Source organism: Hesperophylax consimilis, chromosome 17 (assembly GCF_061612785.1).
Source record: "Hesperophylax consimilis isolate HC1 chromosome 17, BYU_Hcon_1.0, whole genome shotgun sequence".
Classification (NCBI taxonomy): Eukaryota; Metazoa; Arthropoda; class Insecta; order Trichoptera; family Limnephilidae; genus Hesperophylax; species Hesperophylax consimilis.
In genome coordinates this window covers 1,401,991-1,425,950 of record NC_142852.1, presented here as the reverse complement: position 1 = coordinate 1,425,950, position 23,960 = coordinate 1,401,991, and the positions used below count along the sequence as shown (strand labels likewise).

At 36.7% G+C, this 23,960-nt stretch overlaps 1 protein-coding gene across 1 annotated transcript in view; it reads left to right on the top strand.

Annotated features, from left to right (window-relative positions):
• The window catches only part of LOC149415737 (uncharacterized), a 176,178-nt gene that overhangs the window by 114,407 nt on the left and 37,811 nt on the right, over positions 1-23,960 (top strand). Inside the window, exons 2-3 of the mRNA XM_089641661.1 lie at positions 10,272-11,033; positions 11,678-18,967. Coding sequence (XP_089497787.1) covers positions 10,272-11,033; positions 11,678-18,967 — 8,052 coding nt within the window. The remainder of the gene's footprint in view (positions 1-10,271; positions 11,034-11,677; positions 18,968-23,960) is intronic.

Below are 23,960 nucleotides of genomic sequence, written 5' to 3'. Positions count from 1 at the left end.
TATTCTAAGTTTTATCAACACTTTGTATTAACAGTGTATTTAGTGTTATAATATTAGATCTGTATTGGGTAAGGCTGTAGGAATAAAAATTAACTAACTGACTATCACGCCGTTTTCCGAAGGGGTAGGCAGAGAGGGCGGACCGCCAAAAAACTTGGTCTTCTATCATGCTGACTCTTGACATGGCCCGACTCAAGTATCTGATTCACTTGATCGTTCATGTCTTCCTTTGGCGTCCCCGACTTCTGCTAACATTCACATTTGCATCATATTTCCTCCTTACACTCCTTTCTTCGATCATTCGCTCTACATGCCCAAACCATCTAAGCGTCCCTTTCTTAATCTTACTCATTACGCTTACATCAGCCTTGTACTCTTTGCGGATCTCCACATTTCTAACACGATCAAACATGGTTTTACCATACGTTCGCCTTAGGGATCTCGTTTCAACAGCATTCAGTCTACTTTAATCCTTTCTCTGCCAGTTCCATACATCAGGGTAGGTACCAGTACCCCATTGTGGACTGCTAGCTTGGCTTGTTTGGACAATGTTTAGTTAGCGCCAACTGCGTTCAGTCCTCCATGAATGGAGTTCCCTGAATTTCCCCTTGTTTCAATATCTCTATCAGCCTTCCCATCTCTCTAGAACATACTTCCTAAATACACAAACTCATCCACCTGCTCCAAGTATTCCTCAGCAACAACTATATTGCACACTGTTTTCCTACTCTCTCTTTCAAACACCATTACTGTAGGAATAATTTTAAGAATATGACAACTAATACTAAATTATCATTTTAAGATTGGACACTAAACTGCGCTATATAAATGCCATGTTATTATTAGCAACGCCGGGACTAGTTTGCTTATAAAATTGTTGCTTTGATCTGAACATGATTTTCGTCTCATTAATCAGGAATGACCAAACTGCCCAGTATAATTTTGTTTGCAATTTAAATTAATAATATATTTAAGCAATTTTTTCCCACTATAATTAGGTTAGAAGAAGTAATTCAAGTATTGTCATGTTATCGTAATCTGGTAATTTTTAAATGTTTTTAAAGAATAAAAAAACACTAATTAAATTACAGTTTGACAATCTTCGGAAAATGTCGATTAATAAATCGGTTTTACGAAGATTGCCGAACAGTTCCGAAGGTTGCCGAGTGCCGCCGGTTTGTCTGTCCACACTTGTACCGAAATACTATACCTGCGAACTATACACATATATACTAACTGACACTGGCGTGTGCCCGGCGTGGATCGTGGTTATGATGGTGTAAGTTTTAAGTAATGTTTTTTAGGTTATGTTTGTTTTCAATTTTTTTAATGTGGATATCGCGTAAGATTATTATCTGCTCCCTAACTTCTGGAGCAAGTGAGACTATCGCATCCACAATTGGTATATTTTGTCAGGCTGAAGGTTGTGGGGAGGGGAAGGAAATGGGAAGAGGAAGGTGGGGAAGTAACTGGTTATTCAGATCTGGTCGCCAAACATGGTTAAAGCTGTTTCAAGCAACGTTTTATGTCTGATTAGCTGCAAAATTTCAACAATTCATCAAATTACAAAGTTGATTTTCAAATTCTATGAAGGTTTTATTAAAGTTCTGTTATTATATCATTACTGGCCAGTTGTTTTACAAAACTGAAATGATGTCAGAACTTGAATAAAACCTTCACTGAACTTGAAAATCAACTTTTAAATTTGATGTATTGTTGAAATTTCATTGATGATTTTCAAGCTTTGTGAAGATTCTATTCAAGATCTGTTATTATATCATTATTGGCCAGTTGTTTCGCAAAACTGAAATGATAACAGAACTTGAATAGAACCTTCACAGAATGTGAAAAACAACTTTGTCATTTTATAAATTAACCAAATTCCATTGTTGATTTTCATGTTTTGTGATAATTCTATTCCAGATCTGTTATTATATCATTATTGGCCTGTTGTTTCGCAAAACTGAAATGATATCAGAACTTTAATAAAAACTTCACAGAACTTGAAAATCAACTTTGAAATTTGATGAATTGTTGAAATTTCATTGATGATTTTCAAGCTTTGTGAAGATTCTATTCAAGATCTGTTATAGGCCAGTTGTTTCGCAAAACTGAAATGAAAACAGAACTTGAATAGAACATTCACAGAACTTGAAGAACATTTTTTAAATTTGATGAATCTTATGTTATTTTTTAATCAATAAAAAAATATTTTAATTGTAATTCCGAAAAATAAAAAAAAATAACAGTATTGGAATTATTATTTTTAAACACTCGTAACATCATTAAAAATGCAGTAACTTCATATCGAAGCATATTTATATTGGTATAATGTTACCACTTCCCGTATTATCAAATACCCATGGAATAACAATAAACAGTTTTAATCTCAATTGACCCACCAGGTAAGTATGGTACTGTACATTCTATATTATATACTAGCTGATGTGTACCCAGCGTTGCTAGGAGTTATTCTTAAGAGATAGACATATACCACTCTAGACTTTTCTGTAGATCTTTTTAAGATGTACAATTATGTAGTACATTATTTTGATGTATCTCATAAGGTTTAGCCAGTATTAGCAATGAAGCACTCGAAAATATATTTTTACGACTTGATTTCAAAACATTGATTTTTCTGTGCTTTCTATAAATACAATATGCATGTATTATATATGTAAACCTTCCGGAAGAAATTCTCTAAATGATAGTGAAAATCATTTCAAAATCCGCTGCGTAGTTTAGAAGAACTAAGCGCACAAACAGACAGTCGCGAATAGCGACTTTGTTTCATACTATTTAAAGATGATGTTATTACTACAAACATTTCTTATAATGGAATCTATAACTAGGTACATTATAACACGTGTAATATTTACTGTCATAATAATCATAACGATTGGTTATTGGTCATGTGCAAACACCTACAGTGTATATTACCTGTCAACTCTGTCAATTGAAGCACCTGAAAGAACTTATAATTGCCATTATTTTTTGGTTGTTAATTATTATTATGATACGATATGTTACTGAATACAGCACAAGAGACTCAAATACTCTTAGCCAGTTCATCAGGATTGCTGAATAGATAATAGATTTTGATGGAAACGAATGTCGCTACTGACTATTGGATCGAGACAGCCAATCAACGTTGCGAACACGATATCGTATATCGTTATTCGATTATTTTCTTAGTATATAAAAATACTTGCTTATGTTTGTGCTCGCAAAACTCGAAAAGTAGTCGAACGATATCGCTGAAATTTTCATAGTTTGTTCTTATTAGTGCCAGGAGTTTTTAGAGAGAAGAATGTGGGGTGTTAGAAGCAGTACGCCCGAGAAATGCTTCATTCACATTCATACATCATCTCATAAATAATCATACTCATACACCGAGAAAACTTACTAATTCATTTAAAATCCGTTCAAATTATTCATATTCCTATTGAAAACGGGACTGCAGGCATTTAACTAATGAATTGACAGATTTCCTAACAATTTTTTTAGTGAAACACGAATGTAGATAACCTTGTTCATAAAAATTCTAATATTTTCGCATTTCGTGATTATATTTACTAGGAAAAGCGCAGCTGCAAGAATCCCCGATTTTTTCTGTCATTTGCATTGGCATATATATTATTACACTGGTTACTTCGTTTATTCGCCCCAAAATATTTAATGAACTGATTCGCATTTTCGAGTCTCTAATATTTGGTCATCGTGACAAAACTTTCGCGTAATATTGGTCAGTGCGGTTTAGAAGAGGAATACGTTTTGTCGTTAGATGAGTTTGTTGACCTAAATTAATGAATTTATCGCAATTCCTTAGGGAAATTTCAACTCTAATTTCTGATTATTTAAAAGTGATTAATTTTTTTTAATGTAGGTCAACTCGGAAGACGTGCGTGTCGTGTGACGTGAGCCTTAGACGTACACGGTGTTCGGAAATTTGTAGTGCAAGCGGGAAGCTGATGAATTTTTGGATGCAGAGAAACACCCTGTTCGCTGCGTTTGGCGAATTAGCAGGGGTGCCCGGGTTCATGGGTGATGTCTTTGCGGCGGATGCTTCTGCCCGCTTGAGAGACTGGTTGAGGCAGACCATTTGACCACTCTGGCAGAACTCTCTCGAGCCAATCGCCTTGCACCGCAATCAACATTGTAAACTGAACAAATGTGACGAAAGTACTGAAGGTTGATAAACAGCTATTTCGCCCTTTTATAAAAATTTCCAATTAGTATCTATTACGACCTCAGTGAATTGAGTAAACCACAGACATAGGAATTAATATACGAGAAGATAATGGCGAGGGGTAAAATCAACTGTTGAAGAACGAAGGGGGTAAAGCTGACTGTGATTCGTCAATAAATCGATCTGACAGTAAATAGGCATCTCGCATTATAATATCACCATTTACTTCTTAAAAGTAAAATCTGCTTTGGAATGAATAGACATTTTTACATGGGAGCGCAAATTACTCGCCACGTTATGAACAAATTTGCGAAGTCCAAATTCGGTTCATTTTCAGAGTCGAATATTTCGTTTAAGTATTTAGTTAAGACACTTTTATAAATGTTCATAATTTACTTCCCAGCAACCAACCAGCTTTGTGTTTCGCGTCCAGACGTTTCTCGATGTGATAGTAACAACTGATTCATATTATACGATGTGAATAAGCTTAAAATAAAGTAAAATAATGCTTATATATGGAATGTAATACGACAATTGGGTTTATTCTCTTTTTCACATCTATTTTTACAAGTTTTCATAGTACAAGTCAACATTTTGCCGTGTTATTTCGTAAAATGAACCGATGATGCCTCGACCATAGTTCGCACAAGAATGATGACGTCACGTTTTCAAATTTCACTTGAGGCCATACGCGAGCACAGCCGGCTCCAATGGAACCGGTATGGGGAGTGGGGATAATACGCTTTTAATCACTTAGGGCAGGTCTACTAATATTCATATGTCTATGGAGTAAACACAGATCGTTTACTGATAACACCAAAATAATCTATTTTCTTGTAGTTTTTCGTCATACGTAGACTAATTTGGATTTTAAATGTTTGCTGGAAAGTGTGACGAAACATTACTCTGTAACGGATGTCCGGAAGATTAGGAAAATGTGTCCAAGTAGTTCGTCAGTATTAATGGGTGGCACAAAACTCACTGTACAAATGGATTCAAGCACTAATGCGTCAGAGATCGAAAGACTGATAGAGATATTGAAAGATTTTTGCAGAAAACACTTTTAAGGCGTCTGTTTGTGCGCTTAGTTCTTCTAACCTACGCGTCGGATTTTGATAGGGATTTCACTATCATTTAGAGAATTTCTTCCGGAAGGTTTACATATATAATACATGCATATTATATTTATAGAAAGTAGAGAAATGTCGATGTTTTGTAATAAAGTCGAAAAAATTTTTTTTGGCGCTTATATTGCTACTGCTGGCTAAACCTTATGAGATACATCAAAATGATGTACTACGGAATTGTATATCTTAAAAAGGCTTACAGAAAAGTCCACAACGGTATTTGTCTATCTCCTAAGGATAACTCCCAGTAACGCCAGGTACACATCAGCTAGGATATATATACATACATATTTTAGACAGATATCTACGGATATAAGTTTTTCAACTATCAAATTAGCAGTAAGCAGCAGATTTTGTTTGTCTAGACGATGAATTAGTGATATGTTCATCACAAATAATTAAAATAAACCCCACGGAAAAATCTATTTTCTAGGCCTGCTTGGGTAAATTCGACCGTAAGTCCGTTGATTACGCTGGGCCGCGCGCCGAATATTGTTCAACACAACTTCTTCACTTATTTTGTTAAGATTCCTTTATTTTAGGGTATTGTTCCGTTTTAATGGAGCACCAAATGAGATCCTTGGGGAACACCGTAAAAATCTAATATGATTTGAGATATTCACGGCTAACTATTATAGCGATTTGTTTTTGTGGTATTATGCCGTGTTGCGCTACCTCTTTCTTTAGCCAACGTTTCGGACAGCAGTGAAGTATACATCATCAGGGCAGATGTGTAATCTAAGGTTGTTGATGAAGTGTGTGCTTATGTATGAAATGCGATACCGTGTTGCCAGCTCCAACCCTCTAAGAGTTGACATTCACATATCATTTTGAAATGGTTTTCTGCGTTTAGTTTTGGTGTACTTTTGGTCTCTATTAATATTTACGGGATTTTTTATGAATTTCAATTGCCTCCGTAATAACGTCGTGCTCTATGTGTTTTGGGTCTTCCCAAGACTTTAGGAACAAATCCAAAGTAATGTCCGGTTTCAGTTAAATGCTCGGCATTTGCCGATTTGCCTACACGGCATAATACCCCCAAAACAAATCACTATAATACCGCAAGAATCTGTTTTAAGGCGAAGCTTAGTGCTAAATCACTATTTTGATTAATCTTTATAACGAATTGGTGTACATTATGAATACCAAAAAATATGCTTTAGATAAATTGAACGTTTTCCTATCGTTTCGCTTCAGTAGAATACAAATAAAATAATAAATTTCTTAATAAAAAATATAAATGTAAACTACTAAAAAAAATATTTTTTCAATAGAAATGTATGAACGCGTAAAGGAAACAACTTTTAAAAAATACAGTATTATAGCTAAGATTATCTGTGACAGTTTCACTAGATTGACATTTTGCTTTCTTATAAAATTATTTACAAAATAAATAAAAACCAGTTTTGTGCTTGAAATCGAACGTTTCTAGACACGATTTTAATGCTTGTTACGTACAATATAAGGTATACCAAGAATATACACATTTTTGGCTTGTAGCTTCCTTTTAAGGCGATGCACTACGTCATGTAATATTTTAAATTGAGCCGCTATCAATAAGAACCCTTACGTAGATGGCGATAAGGTTTAAATTCCCGCTTCACACCATCCGCCTGTTTTGATTTATGCAAGAAAAAAACATAGCCAAAAAGTGCCTTTTATTTTATTTTGTGGATGTTCAGGCATAAATGTTTATTTTTTTTCGATCATTTTATAAATAACTTAATTTTCCACATTGTACAGTAAAATCATAATCGAAAATGGGTCCGTCAGTAGGAGATTTTGAACTTTAAAGCAATTTTCATAGGCCTTTACATTATTTTTTTCTGGGCTTATAAAAAGACTTATCTAAAAAATACTCGATTATTTCAAAGGCCAAGATGTATTCTACTCGCAGTATTTAATTAAAGCATCTGAAACATTTATAGGCGGCCAAATTTTCAAACCAAAAACACATGATTTTGTATTACTACGTATGGCATCGCCTTAATACAGATCATAAAATAACTGAGTTTTACTCACTTGTTAACTTTCGTATATTTGTTTCAAAGATACGCATTAATTAAGTATTGGCATGTATGTATTTGCTTTATGAAGTAATGGAAGGTGCGTCAACCGGAAGGCTTACTAAAGGACTTAGTTCAGGTGTAAATACTTCCCTAATCTATTTCCGGATGACCCACCTTTGTGCCATTAACTCTGAACGCTGTCAATATTACAAATCTAAATAAATACCTGGTTATTTGTGATAATTATTGTACATTAGACGTGTTACTTTATTATGGAAATTTCCTCAGACCACAGACCAAACAAATAAATGAAACTAAATTAATTTACAACAAAAAAATATATAACCCTTTGTTGAGTCTTGTGTCGTCGAACTATTTGCAGTATTTAACGTCATTTCTAACTAACTAACTAACCATCACGCCGTTTCCCCGCAGGGGTAGGCAGAGAGGACGGACCGCCAAACAACTTGGTCACACCCCACACTATTATTGTGACTCTTGACATTGCCCGACTCGAGTATCTGATTCACTTGATCGTGCCATGTCTTTCTTGGGCGTCCCCGACTTCTGCTACCATTCGCATTTGCATAATATATTCTCCTTGCACTCCTATCTTCGCTCATTCGCTCTGCATGCCCAAACAATCTAAGCGTCCCTTTCTTAATCTTACTCATTAGCTTAGCTCAGGGATCTCATTTCAACAGCATTCAGTCTACTTTCATCCTTTCTCTGCCAGATCCATGCCTCACTTCCGTACATCAGGGTAGGTACCAGCACTCCATTGCGGACTGCTAGCTTCGCTTCTTTGGACAATGTTTAGTTAGCGCCAACTGCGTTCAGTCCTCCATGAATGGAGTTCCCTGCATTTCCCCTTGTTTCAATATCTCTGTCAGCCTTCCCATCTCTCTAGAACATACTTCCTAAATACACAAACTCATCCACCTGCTCCAAGTATTCCTCAGCAACAACTATATTGCACACTGTTTTCGTACTCTCTCTTTCAAACACCGTGACTTTAGACTTACTTACATTCATCATTAACTCATTCTTCATACATACGTGGATCATGCTAGACAGGAGAGACTGTAGATCTTCTATACTATTAGCAATCAGCACCGCATCATCAGCATACAACAGGCAACATACTTTCAGATTACTCAAATTCGCGCCCAATCCCATTGGGCGCGAATTTGAGTCCCACGGTTAATTATCCATGTTTAGATTGAATAACAATGGTAACATTACGCAGTCTTGTTTAACACCTTTTGTGATATCAAACCAACCAAATATTCAACCAGGGGGGGGGGGGCGTTGAACAAAATATACTTGAAAAAATAAGCAATAAGTCCAAAAAGTTCGGGAATCTCTGAATCCTTCAAATTCCGGCTGAAATGGGCTTAAACTACTTTGAAAATAATTAAAACAGACATGCTTTGTTGTCCATGTAATTGGATAAATTATTTAAATTTCGCCAAAATTAACAATTAATAACACATGTGGAGTTTACGCCACACTTTTCATTGGCATAAACAAATAATAAAATATCAATGAATTAATTAAAAGAATATAGGAAGGTGAAGTTATTCAATTGAAAAAGAATTTGACAACATTTAAAAATATGTTACAATTGTAAATAATTCAAATAATATTTCGTTTTAATTTATAACTATTTACGTTGAGGAAGATTAACCAACACATTAGCGATGGAATTGATCGAAAACAATTTTTTCAAACGTAAATCTAAACAACTACAAAAAACACTAAATTATCTGAACTAGGTGACGTGTATCCGGCATTGTTAATGGTTATCCTTAAGAGATACACATATACCATTTAATACTTTTCTGTAGGCCTTTTTATGATATATAATTTCGTAGTACATTATTTTGATGTATCTCATAAGGTTTAGTCAGTGTTAGCAATATAAGCGCCCGAAAATATTTTTTTACGACTTGATTACAAAACATTGACTTTTCTCTACTTTCTATAAATGTAATATACTGGTATTGTATATTTAAACCTCCGGAAAAAATTCTCTAAATGATAGTGAAAACCCTATCAAAATCCGTTGCGTAGTTTAGAAGAACTAAGCGCACAAACAGACAGACGCCGATGACGATTTCATTTTATACTGTTTTGAGATAAAAAAAATTATATTTAAATCGCCCCCCCAAACTTTTAATTCTCGATCGCCCCGTGTGGGCGATATTGCCTAGTTTGAGAATCGCTGGTCTAAAAAATACAACTACTTATTATTTTATTTTTGTAGCTTTGTTTGTTCTTTGTTATTTACTTTGGAGTTCTTCTAATTAGGTCATCAATACTAAACTAGTTCTAATGTTTTTAAAATGTGAATACCGCGTAACTACGGAACCCCAATAATGTGGCGAGGTAAAGGAGATGGGTAGAGGAGGGTTGGAAAGTACCAGAATATTCAGATCTAGTCACTAAACACGGTTAAAGCCATTTCAAGCATCGATTCTGAATGCTAGTCTTTCACGAGGACTTGAATTTGATGTTTAAAATCTTTAGAGCACAGGCGTCAGGTAGGTATGCTGTCCTTGTTCTACCGGTATTACAATGGAATGTGCTCCGAGGAACAAGCGTCATTGATGCCTTTGGCATAATTCATTGACATTTGTCACATGACAACGGGGTGTTTCTACGACTTGTTAACGGCTCGGCTGTCGAACGATTTTCCGGCCTCTGTGTTTCCTCCCTCCTTCTACTACTTGTTCACTCATTCCTCTCCTCAAAAATACCCTCCACACAGCATTCCCGAAGATGACTCAGGCCCTGAGGAAAATTAGTTTTCTTTCAAATCGGTACAGATCTCATTTCTTCGTTCAGTGATTAATGCTGATTATATGTCAACGATTTTTTATCTCTAATTTTACAATTTTATGTTTTTAAATTTTCTAACAATTTCTCTCTCTTTGTTTTCAGACAATGCCCAAACCCGACCAGCGCGCACCATCCCCCCGGGAAATACGATCATCCGAAACCATCCCGATATCGAGCCCTCGACTTTCACATTCCAACCCAACATCCCACCAGCCAAGAATAAACCCGTCATGACTTCCAAACTGGACGAAATCGACCTCTCCAAGAGAGACGAGGAAGACGATTTTGACCTGGATAAATATTACTCCAGGCTGCAAACAACTCCAAATTTAAACAAAGAAGAAATCAAAGAAAGAATTGAAGTCAAAACATCAGAAAATGAATTCTCTGAAATTGATTTGCTATCTTCTTCTTTGGTCAGTGATGAGAGAGAAAACTCCAGCATGGCATCTGATTTTGCTCAAAACCTTTCCCAACTCCCGAGCGTTTTGCCGCACTTAGCCAACACAGTTTTTAACTCTTTCTCTTCGATCTGGAACGCTCACAAATGGGAGACGGAAGACGATAGGCCATATTTGAAGACTGGGCAAGACGCGCAAAGGAGCGACGCCCCTTCCGAAGAAAATAAAATTAAAATCGGAGAAGATTTGAGCTCTGTAGAAGGTAGTTTGTACCAGATGCCGCCAATGGCGCCAGTGCCGCTTTTTGACACTGCCAGTTTTAAAGGAGTCGGCAGCAGGAAGTCAAGTATCCACGGGCTTAAGGATGAAGAAAATAGAGATTTGGTGGATGGAAAGATCGGAGCAATTCCGAAAGAAAGTTTTGAGCATAGAAGCAGTCCCGGCTTACCACCAACGGATATTGGTAAGTTTTTAAACAATATTTATTTGACTCTGTGTTAAATAAATTCTGCAATTATGAATTTATCTTCGCTACTCTAGATCTTGATGCTAACCTCTTTTGTTAAACTCGTTCATTAGTTTCTTTTGGCTGCCTGCACAGATAATTTTGTAAATCTGTTCTAGCTCTATGTTAATATTCCATTACATTTTACTAAAGAAGATGGAAACCTTTATTCTTGATTTGAGATTTTCAAGGCCAAGAGTATACCGTTATAATCTTTTGTGTTATTATACCGTGTTGCGCTTCCTCCATCTTTAGACAAGTTTCGGATAGCGTTACGGTCATCATCAGCGAAGATGTGATCTCATCTAGATAATTCTTATTGAACAGTTAAAGAAATAGGCAAATTTTCTTATTTGTTTAATTTTGATTACTTTTTACCAAGCGAATATTTTGAATTGACATTGTTTTTATTCCCACTGACAATAATATAAAATGCGGGTTTTTTTTACTCCAACTGAATAGTCGGATATTTCGCAACCTTCGCCCTCCCTCTCCTACTTATCTACTTACAGACTCACATAATAATTCTCAATTTGATAATGCCACTGTCCAAAATTTGTAATGTTATTTTTTTTATTAAAATTATTTTTTTTTTGTTTCAGGTGGTGCAAATAAATACCGGCTTGGTTCGCACAAGAAGAAAACCTACGCTCATGTCCCCGGCTTAGTGCTCGGAGAGACGGAATACGAACAACCGAGACATCACTTGCCCATTTCAGGAATACCACCCATTCCCCCCATCAATACACCTGCCCAACAAATACCGTCCTTCCCGCCCATAGGGGCCAATTCTACGTACAACCCCAATCAAAATGTCACAATGATTCCATCCATTTATCAACCGCCCGGCGCAGTATTTTCACCCTTACCGCCAACAAGTTCTAACATGTCTGATCAAAATATCAACATTGTTCCAGATAGTCGTATGTCTCATGCGGACGTTAAGCCGATTCCAACCTTCCCTTCTTATGGTGGAAAGCCTAATATAGCTAGTGAGGATAGTGTGCAGTTTTTCTACACACCGACTGGTGCTAGTGGCAACATTTCAGGTGTTAAAGCTGCAAATAATCCCGTAGAAGCTTCAATAAAAGAAAATTCTGACAATTTCATTGAAGTGCATGAGCAAAAAAGTCAGAATTTCACCAAAGGAGAAAGTGAGACCAGTAAAAGCTTGCCAATTGTTTCTGCTAATCTGAATGAAGTGAATGAAGATTTGAACAAAGTGATGGGAGAAGAAAAAGAAGTAAAAAATATGTTGGATGATGACCTAAAATTGCAATCGAATTCCAACACTGATGGTATTCCGAGTTCTAATATAGAGCAAAACCTTCCAAGTCCAATGTTTTTCGATCCAAATGCAAATAATGCTTTGATGATTCCAAGTTCTCAACTTCCGCCCTCCGGAAACTTGTATTCTTCCCAAGGTAAAAAGTCCAACTTGAGTGTCAAGAACTTCTACACTCTTTTGAAGAAGAATTCAATGCTGACAGGTACTAACCAAGAAGGTGGAAACAATCCCGCAAATAATTTCAACCTTCCCAATGTTGTCCCGGCCCCTTTTGGTACACCCCCAGTGGTCATCTTCAATCCCGGAGCTAATCCAGAATTTGCATCTTCAAATTCTGTCAGTCAAATTGAGCAACATTTTGGACCACCATCAACAAACACCAATGCTTTCAGTGGAAATTTGACTCAAGTACAACAAAACAGTGAAGTTACAAATACTTCTGGTATGTCTCCCGTTACCATTTTTAATCCTTTAGCTAATCCTGAATCAATTTCTGCCAATCAAAGTCAGCAAAATTTTGGCCTACCACCAACAAATATCAATGTTTTTAGTGGAAATTTGGCTCAAATGCAACAAAATAATGACGTTGGGAATAGCGGTGTTCTGGACTTTGGTCAACATACTTTAAATTCATCCATTGCTGTAAATCCGCCTTTGTTTTTCAATTCACATTCGACTTCTGTGTCTTCGGAAGCCGTTTCAACTCCTTTACCACCGTTCTCTGCTGCTCTTTCTAATACTGTTTCAGCTTCCATTGAAGTTGCTCCTTTGAATACTTCTGGTGCAAATGTTGAAAAGCCGATTGCTCCTCCAATGTTTTTCAATCCTTCAACAATGAGTTCAAGTGCTTCATCCCAAGAGACCCCGAAGCCAAATGTGCCTATCTCTGGAGTACAATCACAGCTGAAGTCGGGTAATTTGGAGGCGTCTGGTAGTCAAGGATCTTTTCCTTCTTTGTCCATCCTCGAAGGGTCTTCACCAGCTTTGGTGCCACCACCAGCTCCTCCGAAATCTGTTCCTAATTCTGGAGACGATTCGGGAAACAAATTCCGACTAACTCACAAAAAACGATTGACATATTATTCTGGACCGATTGACTACTCTCAAATGGAACCACACGTTGCAACAGCTCCCGTCGCACCAATATCTTTTCATGGGATTAATGAACCTAAACCACCGATTTCTAATCTGTTGAGTCAAGCTTCTAACGAACCTCAGCCGAATGTTGCTGTTTTCAACCCTGTATTTAATGAACCTCAGCAAAATGTTGCTCTTTTCACTCCTGGATCTAACGAACCTCAGCAAAATGTTGCTCTTTTCACTCCTGGATCTAACGAATCTCAGCAAAATGTTGCTGTTTTCAATCCTGGATCTAATAAACCACAACCGAATGTCGCTTTTGTCAATCCTGAAGCTAACAAACCTCAGCCAAATATATCTGTTTTTAATTCTGGATTTAACGAACGTCAGCCAAATGTCTCTATTTTCAATCCTCTACCTAACGATCCTCAGCCAAACGTTGCTGTTTTTAATCCCTCGAATCAAGAATTTTTACCGGGAGCTCAAAATTTTGCAAGAGGTTATAGTCAAACATCTCCTTACAGTAGCGCTTATGGAGATGACAATTCATCCAGTATATCGCTACCCTTCTCAAGTAACTATGAACAATTCTCTACACAGAATCAACAGTTCAATAACTCACCATATCAACCAGCAAACAACAATAAGAACAGTGACACTGGCATATTTACAAGTCCAACTTCATTGTTGGGTTTAGCTTCAAAACTGCAGGAAAAAGTATCGTTGAATAACTTACAAAAAGCCGTTACGTCCTTCTTTGATGCAAATTATTACGAGGGCAAAAAGGAAGAAAACAACCCACAGACTAATACCGCTGAAGGAATCTTCATCCAGAGTCACACAGAGACATACAGAGCTAATTCACAACCAGGATTCAACAGTAATGCAAACAATGTTCAACAGCCATTTTATGCTTCTGAGCAATTTGATCAAAACAATTTTATAAATACAACCGCAAATTATTTGAACCCGACCCAAAATGTAGCGTATGGTGGTTTTGGAGGGAATCAAAGTGTGACTCCACATTTTTATAATCCAAATCAATATCTTGATCAAAGTCAATCAAATCATGTTGTAAATGATGCTGGCGTTGGACATGAAAGAAGCAAACCAAATTTGGATAGCATCTCCGATGTGACTCCTCAATTTTATGATCCAAATAAGTTTAACACCCAACCGATCAATTCTGAAACTAACAAAATTGAAAATGCAACAGAAGCGATCAATGTGCCAAAAGAGCAAAGTGTCACTTCAAATTTGACTTCACAATTCTACAATCCCAGTCAATTTTTCGACAATCAATTGAAACCCATTGAAAATGAAGCAGAAACACGCAGCAATGAACCAAAACAGAGCATCAGTACACAGTATTACAATCCTGCCGATTTCTTTGATGACCAACCATCAGAAACAACCAATGATGAGATAGTCCAGCAAAATCTTGAATTTCATGAACAAGTAAATGCAGTTCCAGATGTTTTGTTGAACACTCCTCAAACAGGTGTGAACAAATCACCTGTAAATATGCTTCCACTGTCTTCTGAAAAGCAGGGTCTTACTTCCAACAAAATGGATCAGCAAATTTTACCTTCTGCTGTAGGCTTTTTTGACACTTTTGATAGTGGTGCTTCTCAGGATCATTTCCAAAATCCCGATGGACAAAGTAACATTTTTTGTTCCATACCCTTTCAAAGCGATTTTAGAAAAAGACCAGCTTCTCCCAGAGTCGCAAGTTTTGAGACAGATCCTTTGATTCTTGACAGACATCAGGATAATAGCTTTGAAGGAGAAGCAGTTAATGATCCATACGATGGAACAAGGAGCATTGGAGAAACTTTTAAACACCTGAATCTAAACGATAACCCAAACTTCATCAAAGATGATGTCCAGGAAGTAATGGATGAAACAGTATGTACTGCAACAGAAGTTGAATTGAAGTTGCAAGATGGAAACAAAGAAACCGAAAAAGAAATTGCATCTGGACCTGATGAGAATAGAGCTCCTCATGAATCTGCTAATTTTGATGGAGAGTGGTATCGCACAAGTGGTATTTCTGAAAGTAACACCCTAAATGTTAGAGACAGAGAAATCACCAACACCACTCCGGAACATTCATACCACAACCAAAAGACCATGAACACCGCCGGATTTTATGACTATCCAGGCAGCCCTGTTTATCCCAGCGCAAACAGGCACAGTCTACCAGATAACCGTCTCCAAAGATTTGATATTCTGGAGAGCAGAAATTCTGACGATGAAAGAGATACCTTTCCACCGGCAGATCGTGTTTACACCAGTTTTGATATCAACAGAGCTCCTGTGAGGAACAGCACAACCATTGAGTATCTGAATCCAAATGCAATGGACGGAGACAGAATCGATCCAAGTGTGGAGGAGCATCGTCTGCGCTTGGAGTCGCAATTCGGTACTCCAAGATCCATCGACCCGAGGGAAATATACAATGCCCAGCTGATGAGGGAGCGAAGGCTGTTGGAACAGGAATGGAGTGACCCACAACTCGGGGAGCGTAGATCTAGCATGAACATCCGACAAGAAGTTGAAGAGGTTGACGCCAGGAACGAACGAGAAGATCAAATTGACATTGCAAAAGAAGAGCAACGTTTGATCGAAATGCTCAGTCGAGACACGCCTCTCCAGAATAATACAGACATAGAAACACGATCAAGAGTAGAAGCAGATCAAAGAAACGAAGAACTGGAACAGCAGTTGCTGCAACAGCTAAGGCTCGAGGCCAATGATAGTAACACGATGGACGATGATTCTTTTGCTGATGAGAACTTAGAAGAAAACAACAACGAGACAGACATAGACATCGTCCAGGAGATTCAAGAGGATCTGATGATGACCAGAATGATGCAGCAGGAAGTCATGAGGGAGGCGGAACAACTGGACCAACTGATCGGTACCTTTCAGAACATCATCGTCAAGGAAGCACAAAGGATCACGCCTAATCGCGACGCAACCTTACAAGAATTTACCCACCCATACACCATTGAACCGAACCCCTTCGACAGTGACGAAGATTCTCCAGTGTACGAAAACATCCCTGTGAAAGGGAGCAAGCCCGCCGACAAGCAAGACGGCAGTTTGGGGAACTACTTTTTAGATTCGCAGTTCGACGATTTCTCGAACTTTACGAAAGATTCCCAATCTCACTCCGATCCGATGGCTGCTTTTGTTCCAATCAGATCGCTCTCTCCGCGGAACTCAACCAACTTTGATCGCAATTCATCTTTTAACAATAACTCTTTTGGTCAAACAGAAACAAATGAGGCGTCTTTATATGACCCAATACCGGCCGACTCCAATATCCATTCAACCGATTCTTTCGGAGTACCTTTAGCCTACATACAACAGCAATTACCTTTCAACCACGGCAGTTCTGATTTCATTCCTGACGAGGTTTACGCCGCTTCTATAACTTCTTCTAAAGAAGCCCAAGACGGAAGCGACACGTCCGAGACATACGATTACCAGAGGAACATATCTGTGTCTTTACAAGTTGTCAGTGGAAGACGGAAATCGTGCAGTTCAGACCGAGACGAAGGCAGCTTTATAAGAGTGATGGCGGAAGAACAGATGGAATTACTGCCTAAAGATGCTCAAAAGAATACAGAAAATGAAAATATAAATGTTTCCGTGTTTATGCAACCGCCCCTCGCGATTCCTTCATTCTACAACAACTCTGTCGGAGAGCAATTGAGTCGTGCCGACAATGAATCTATCGAAGAAGAACAACGGGTTTTCGAAGAACAGGAAGACTCCACAAACGACTGCGGTAACAACCATAACAATGACAAAGACGAGTTCATCAATGACTTCAGCCAATCAATTGAGTCAAATTACTACGGAAACGTTATCGATTATCCGAGAGATCAGACGCCCGAGCTGTTGGAAGTTGAAGATATTTCCGCCGTGAATCCAAACAATGACGATTTGTCCAACGTCAGTTTGGCCACGTCCGTTGCGATTGAACAACGACTGGAGCGTGACTTCAACGATCTTTGCGATAGGGAGGTACAATCCATTGATTTTGTGCCAAACTCAACTGGAAATGCGAACAACACCGATAGTTTTGATGACGACGACAATTTGGATGCGGTTGAGAATCCTGATAACGAATTGACAGATTATGAACCTGAAACTTTCGCTAAACTGAGGAATGCTCTTCAGCATGCAGATATAAACGATGGAATGTTCGGAGATATTGCTGAAAGTTCAGGTAACTTTGGCATGTCTGCAACAACTTCTGTCGAGCTGGGATCTCGTAATAAAGAGCAGCAAAATTATGAGATTTCTGCTAAAATTCAGGACAGAAACGATAGTTCTGAAGATGTTGTGAACAAGGAAACAATAGCTGGTAGTTGGTCTGAAACTAAGGCTTTGAAGATAGAAGAAATGGCCCCAAAGATTACAGAAGGCACTTCATCAGTTACTGAAGAACCTGAAACCATCGTAACTCCGGAAAAGGAACCTGAACAAAACACAGTCCCGCTTTTCAACGCATTCTCATTCGGTCTCGACAATGAGCAGTCCTTTTTTAATGATTTCAACAGCACAAATAAAGCTGCAAAACCTGCACAACCAACTGCAAGAGAAGACATTTTAGGCACAAGTAAAAAGGACGATACTAGACCTGTAGGAGTAGCACAACCGTATTTATACAACTCGTCCAGTCAAAATCAGAGTAGTTCTTCATCCCAGGGTTCAGCATCGAACTTTGTTGACGCACCGACAGTTATAAGCGGAGTTTCTAACCCTACTTATTTAATTCCTGTTGCAGTATCGAGCCGTCCAAATTACGTCGATGGACAAGGTAACTTCTACAGTAATATACAATACCAGAATCAAGATAGTTCGGAATTCTTTATGTTGTCGCAGACTCCGATCATTACAAACCCGAGTCAAGCGATTGGAAACCCACCGAATCAAAATAGAATGATTTCAAGTCAGCAGCAAATGCCAATTCGGTCGATGATGTCAAACCAACAGCCAATGATGTCAAATCAATCACAAATGGGTTCAAATCAACCTCCAATGATGTTGAATCAACCGCAAATGAGTTTAAATCAACGCCAAATGCTTCCACTTCGTACACAAATACCAAATCAACAGCCATCGACGTCAAATCAACCCCAAATCGGCTTAAATCACCCTCAAATCGCATCAAATCAACCGCAAACGTTTCCACTTTTTCGACATGTCCCAAATCAACACCGCCCAACGTCGAACCAGTCGCAAATGCGCTTGAATCAGCCGTCATTGGAGTCAACTTTCAACCAAATGTCGTCGATTCAACAACGAGAGTTGTTACAGTTGCATCGCGATCGTAACGCCCGAATTCCTCCCGAATGTGGACCTCTGCATATAACAAATCAAACGGTCCAAGTCGACGAAGAAACAATTCGCTTCAACCAGAATATTTTGCAAAATTTCGATGCCATACCGAGCAGAATGCCTCAAAATAACAACAATGTCCCTACCATGCGAAATGCCAATAATTGTAGACAATATTTCAATTAAAATATTTGACTGTAAAGAAGCAGAAGAAAAATTGTAATTCGTCGCCCAAATATTAATTTATTATTGTCATCAACACCAAAAATATTAATTTACTTCACAATTATTATGTAGGCGATATTTTTAGACATTTCAACCACAATAACGATCCCCGTTGTCCGCCGATTCTCGGCCCGTCAGTATTTGGACAAATTTTGATACCCATTATGTTTGATAGTTGATCGAAACACAAAATTAAAATTTTTACTCATTCGTTTTCTTATATAATTATTATTTTAATGGCAGAAATAATCTGAGTTCAAAGGAAAGTTCTATGGAGCGACAAGCAGCTAGGTGATCTGTCTCTATCTTCGGCCCCTCATATGGTGCCATAGCGTAAACAATAAAAATATATAATCATATAATAGCGTAGTAAAGGTGGTAGTTTTTAGTTTTTCAAAATTGTGAATATCACGGTTTTTGAATTGTCCAATGTAACACTAGAATAATTATTAATCTTGATTATACAGCTAAATACTGCGAGTAAAAACAGAAGTACTGTGCTCGTTCTACAGGTATTTCAATGGAAGGTGCTCAAATCTTGATCACCAAATGACATTTTTCACCAATTAACATGCAATTTTTAATTATTTGGATTTTAGTCAGAATAAACTTTACGAATTTTAATATCGCCCTGGTCAAAGACCTCCTATCAGAATCTAAACGTTGTTTGGATTAGTTTAGCCATGTTAATTGAATAGATCTGAATAGTAGGGTACTTTTCAACCTTCACCTTTCCATCTCATCCTCCCCACTTCAGTCTCGTAAAATATGTAAATTTGTTGATGCCATAGTTTCTGACAATTGGTATTTTGGTGTAGAAGTGACATAAAGAAAAAAGTATTTCATTGTGTTTCGTAAACGCTCCGAAGGCGATCAATATCGATTATCGTCAGTAATTTACGTCTTTGGCACAATTGAAAATTGCTAATTCATCGTTTCGCTGCTCGATTGATGTTCATTCAATTACTCTATTTGTCCGCCCCTCTGAAATACAGTTTCATAGTGGAACGAGATGCGTTTTTTATTTATAACCAGCTGTACCCCGCCACGCGTTGCTTTGGCTCAGTCTGTCTTTGTAGATAGAGAAACAATAGCTTCCAACAGATGACGCTGTTTTAAAATCCGCATGTTTGTCAATCGCACTTCGATTTATATGACAGCGATCGTCTCCGGACGCGTTTAGATCGTCGACTATATCAAATACCCAATAATATTAATAATACTTCTGACATTTTCTATATATTCTGTTGGCAACATTGTACACTAGCGCCTCCTAGCGACATGAGTTGTACGCCTTGATTTTCTTTCATACATTTTAATGGATTTTATGTGAAATATATTCTTATTATTTTACAAATTACAAATTGAATATATCTATAAATGCCGCCGATGGGAATTGAACACGCGCCTTCTGATGTCCGGTCAGGTGTTCTGGACCACTGAGCTACGTCGGCTTATTTCCAACACGCCAAATAAGTCAATATGTACTAGTACTTTAATCAACAATTACTGCTTATTATATTTTTTCACCTGTAAACAACCAACTTTATTTTTGTAGGAAAGGCTTTGTTAGTGCTGAATTTCTCACTAGATGGCGTCGAGATATATTATATCTACATTTGTTACTGAAAGGAATGTTATTGCCAATATGCTACACTAGCGCCTCTAGTGACCAGAGTTGTTGATATTGCCAATATTTTACTGGAGTTGGACGTATTATTAATATTATAGGGTATTTGGTTCCATTAGTTTGCCAATATTTTAATTAAATCTAATTCGATTTGTAACACTGAAAAGATAAAATGAAGAAGTATCTATTATCTGTACGTATGAAGTAGGGTCAATTATTCCTTACTTCTGGCGATATCAAAAAAATTTATGTACAAATCATTAGTTTCATTAACCTGTTTGGGACCTAGGAGACGAAAAGTCTTATGCAAATGGTGACATCAGTTTGCTTTAAAATCATCAATTTATATGACACTCCTACTGGTTATCTATTCAGTGAACTCTAGAAATGTGTAATTTGATTTTATTATTTAAAAAAAAAATTATTATTGCTAAATGAAATTATTGTTAATTTTATTTTTTTATTTTTTGGATTTTGGGTAAAATTAATATTTTATTTGTATATATTATAATAATTATTTATTTTGCGAAAAAATTGTTTTTGCCAAAATATTCTTTGAAATAAATTATTAACACAAAATTTGAAGTTTTATTTTATTATCTGCTAACTGACGTGAACCCGACGCTGCTCGGTTTGTGGTAAAGTTTTGAGGATTTTAAGATCTGGAATTCCGTAGTACATAATTTTGATGTATCTCATAAGGTTTAATCAGCGTAAGCAATGTAAACGCCCGAAAATATGCTTTTTACGACATGAATACAAAACATCGACTTTTCACTACTTTCAATAAATATAATATGCATGTATTATATACAGGGTGTATCGGCACTAACCCGACAAACTTTAACCAGCTATTCCTTAGCACATTTGGAGTAAAAAATGTTATGGGCACTTTGCTGTCCGGTAGCATTTTTTTTTTCAATTAAAAACAAAAAAATTTAAAATTTCAACACTACATCACTGTCATTGGCATTGTGTTTCGTGTTCAACAGCTGTTATAAGCAAGTATGTCAAAAAGCGTCTTCGCTCTTTCGCTCACACTAAATAATAATAGTTAAAAATGAGACGAATGGTGACGTGCCATTTCGCTGTGCTTGTAAAAGTGCGCCAATATAGGTACACACGTGCATTATTCAATGGAATTCGAATAAAATATTTGCCAGACGGGTTTTTCAAACTTTGACAAAGGATAAAACATTGGTGACATGTGGTGAAAATATGAATGGTAAATTTTTTATTAAAAAAAATGTTACCGGACAGCAAAGTGCACATAAGATTTTTTACTCCAAATATGCTAAGGAATAGCTGGTTAAAATTTGTCGGGTACGTGCCGATACACCCTGTATATAAACCTTCTGGAAGAAGTTCTCTAAATGATAATGAAAACCCTATCAAAATCCATTGCGTAGTTTAGAAGAACTAAGCGCACAAACGATAGCGACTTTATTTTATATTATTTAGAGATTAATGTAAAGGGCAATGTTCGTATGTTTGTGCTTTGTCGATTCGATAATTACTCGATCGATTTCCTGATAATTATTAGTATCAAGAGTGGTAGAAGTAAATATATCTGCACTGGAAAGAGATACGGAGTCGATATTGTGTAGTATTTTTAACGGTAATACAGTGGTGAATGAATGGGAGATGTCGTAGACGCCCGATGAAGATATTCGCAATCGCAAAGTATATCCGGGTTTCCTAGTTAGGATTTCAAGGCAGAAAGGATTGAATTCCTTCCATCATTCTCTTTCGTACATTCATAAATCTCTGTAATCTTGCACTGACTCTTCATATTTATTTCAATTACTCCGCCTTATTTCAATTACAGTCTGACGTTTTGTCAAATGTTCGCGCAAATTTATAAAAAAAAACAAGTAAAATTCAAAATTGAACGCATGTACCGGAGTGCTGACGTGACCAAACACAATTTCGCTTTATTTTACGCTGTGTAAATCGTATACTTTAAATGATATTGTGTCAAAAAGTGATGTTTTTGTTTTTGTGATTTGAGGTTAGGTATCAATTAGGTACCAAGCAAATAGCTGACGCATCTCTTTATAGACTTTTATTTCTTATTGTAATTCGATATTAATAAGCCATGTAAATTCAATAACCACTCGACCGAAAGAGTGAACGGATCTAAATATGGAGGAATTAATAGAAAACATAAGAATCGATATTAATAAAATAACAACTGTAAAAGACTCGAAAATAAAACAAAGTTTGGAAAACAATATTAAAAAGGTGGAAGAAGCAATAAAATGTGAACAATTAAAACTACAAAATAAAATAATTCAATTGCAAGACCAAATAATTATTAATAATGAAAACTACAGTCAAAAATTAGAAAAAATAATCACAACAAATCAAAACTTAGAAAAATATCAAAATCTCGAAAATAAAACAACTACGAGAAGTTACGCTAACATCACAAGTGGAAAATACACGACACCTAAAATTCCAGTATTCCCCGTTATAATACAAACTAAAAACGAAAATGAAGACATAAAAGAAACAATCATGAAGAATGTAAAAATATCTAAACTAGGAATCGGAGTAAGTAGCATCAGAAAGATATCAAAAAATGAATTAATAATCAATTTACAAAAAGCAGATCATATGGCCAACATCAAAAATGAAATCACAAAATTAAAACTTGAAGGAATACAAATTGAAAGCATTGATAAAAAAAGACCGTGCATGATCTTTAAAGGAATCGACGAAAAATACACACATGAAGAATTTATATCGGATCTAATTCTGCAAAATGAAGATATAAAAATAATATATGAAAAGGATCCAAATAAAATAAAATATAAAGGAACCATACCAATTAAAAAATTTCTACAAAAAAATATCATCCTCGAAACCAGTGGAGATTTGAGAAATCTGCTAATTACGAAAAAAAAAGTTAACCTTGGTTTTTACCAAATAAAAGTTGAAGATTGCAACCCTCTAATGCAGTGTTACCATTGCCAAAAATATGGGCACACAGCAGTGCGTTGTCTTCAACTTCCCAACAAACCAAAATGCCGTCATTGTGCGGGTGAGCACAACATTAAAGACTGCAACAGTAAAAACGAAACACCAAAATGCATAAATTGCACAGAACTTAATTTAAAATTCAAAACCACAAATACAACAGACCACAAATCAAATAGCGAAAAATGTAAACACAGGATGAAAATGCTTGCCTTCGCTCAAGAAAAAATTGATTACAATTAAAAATGGCCGATTTTATAATAAAAAAAATTGACGAAAAATACAAAATAACCGAAGAAATATGTCAAAATATTACGGAAGT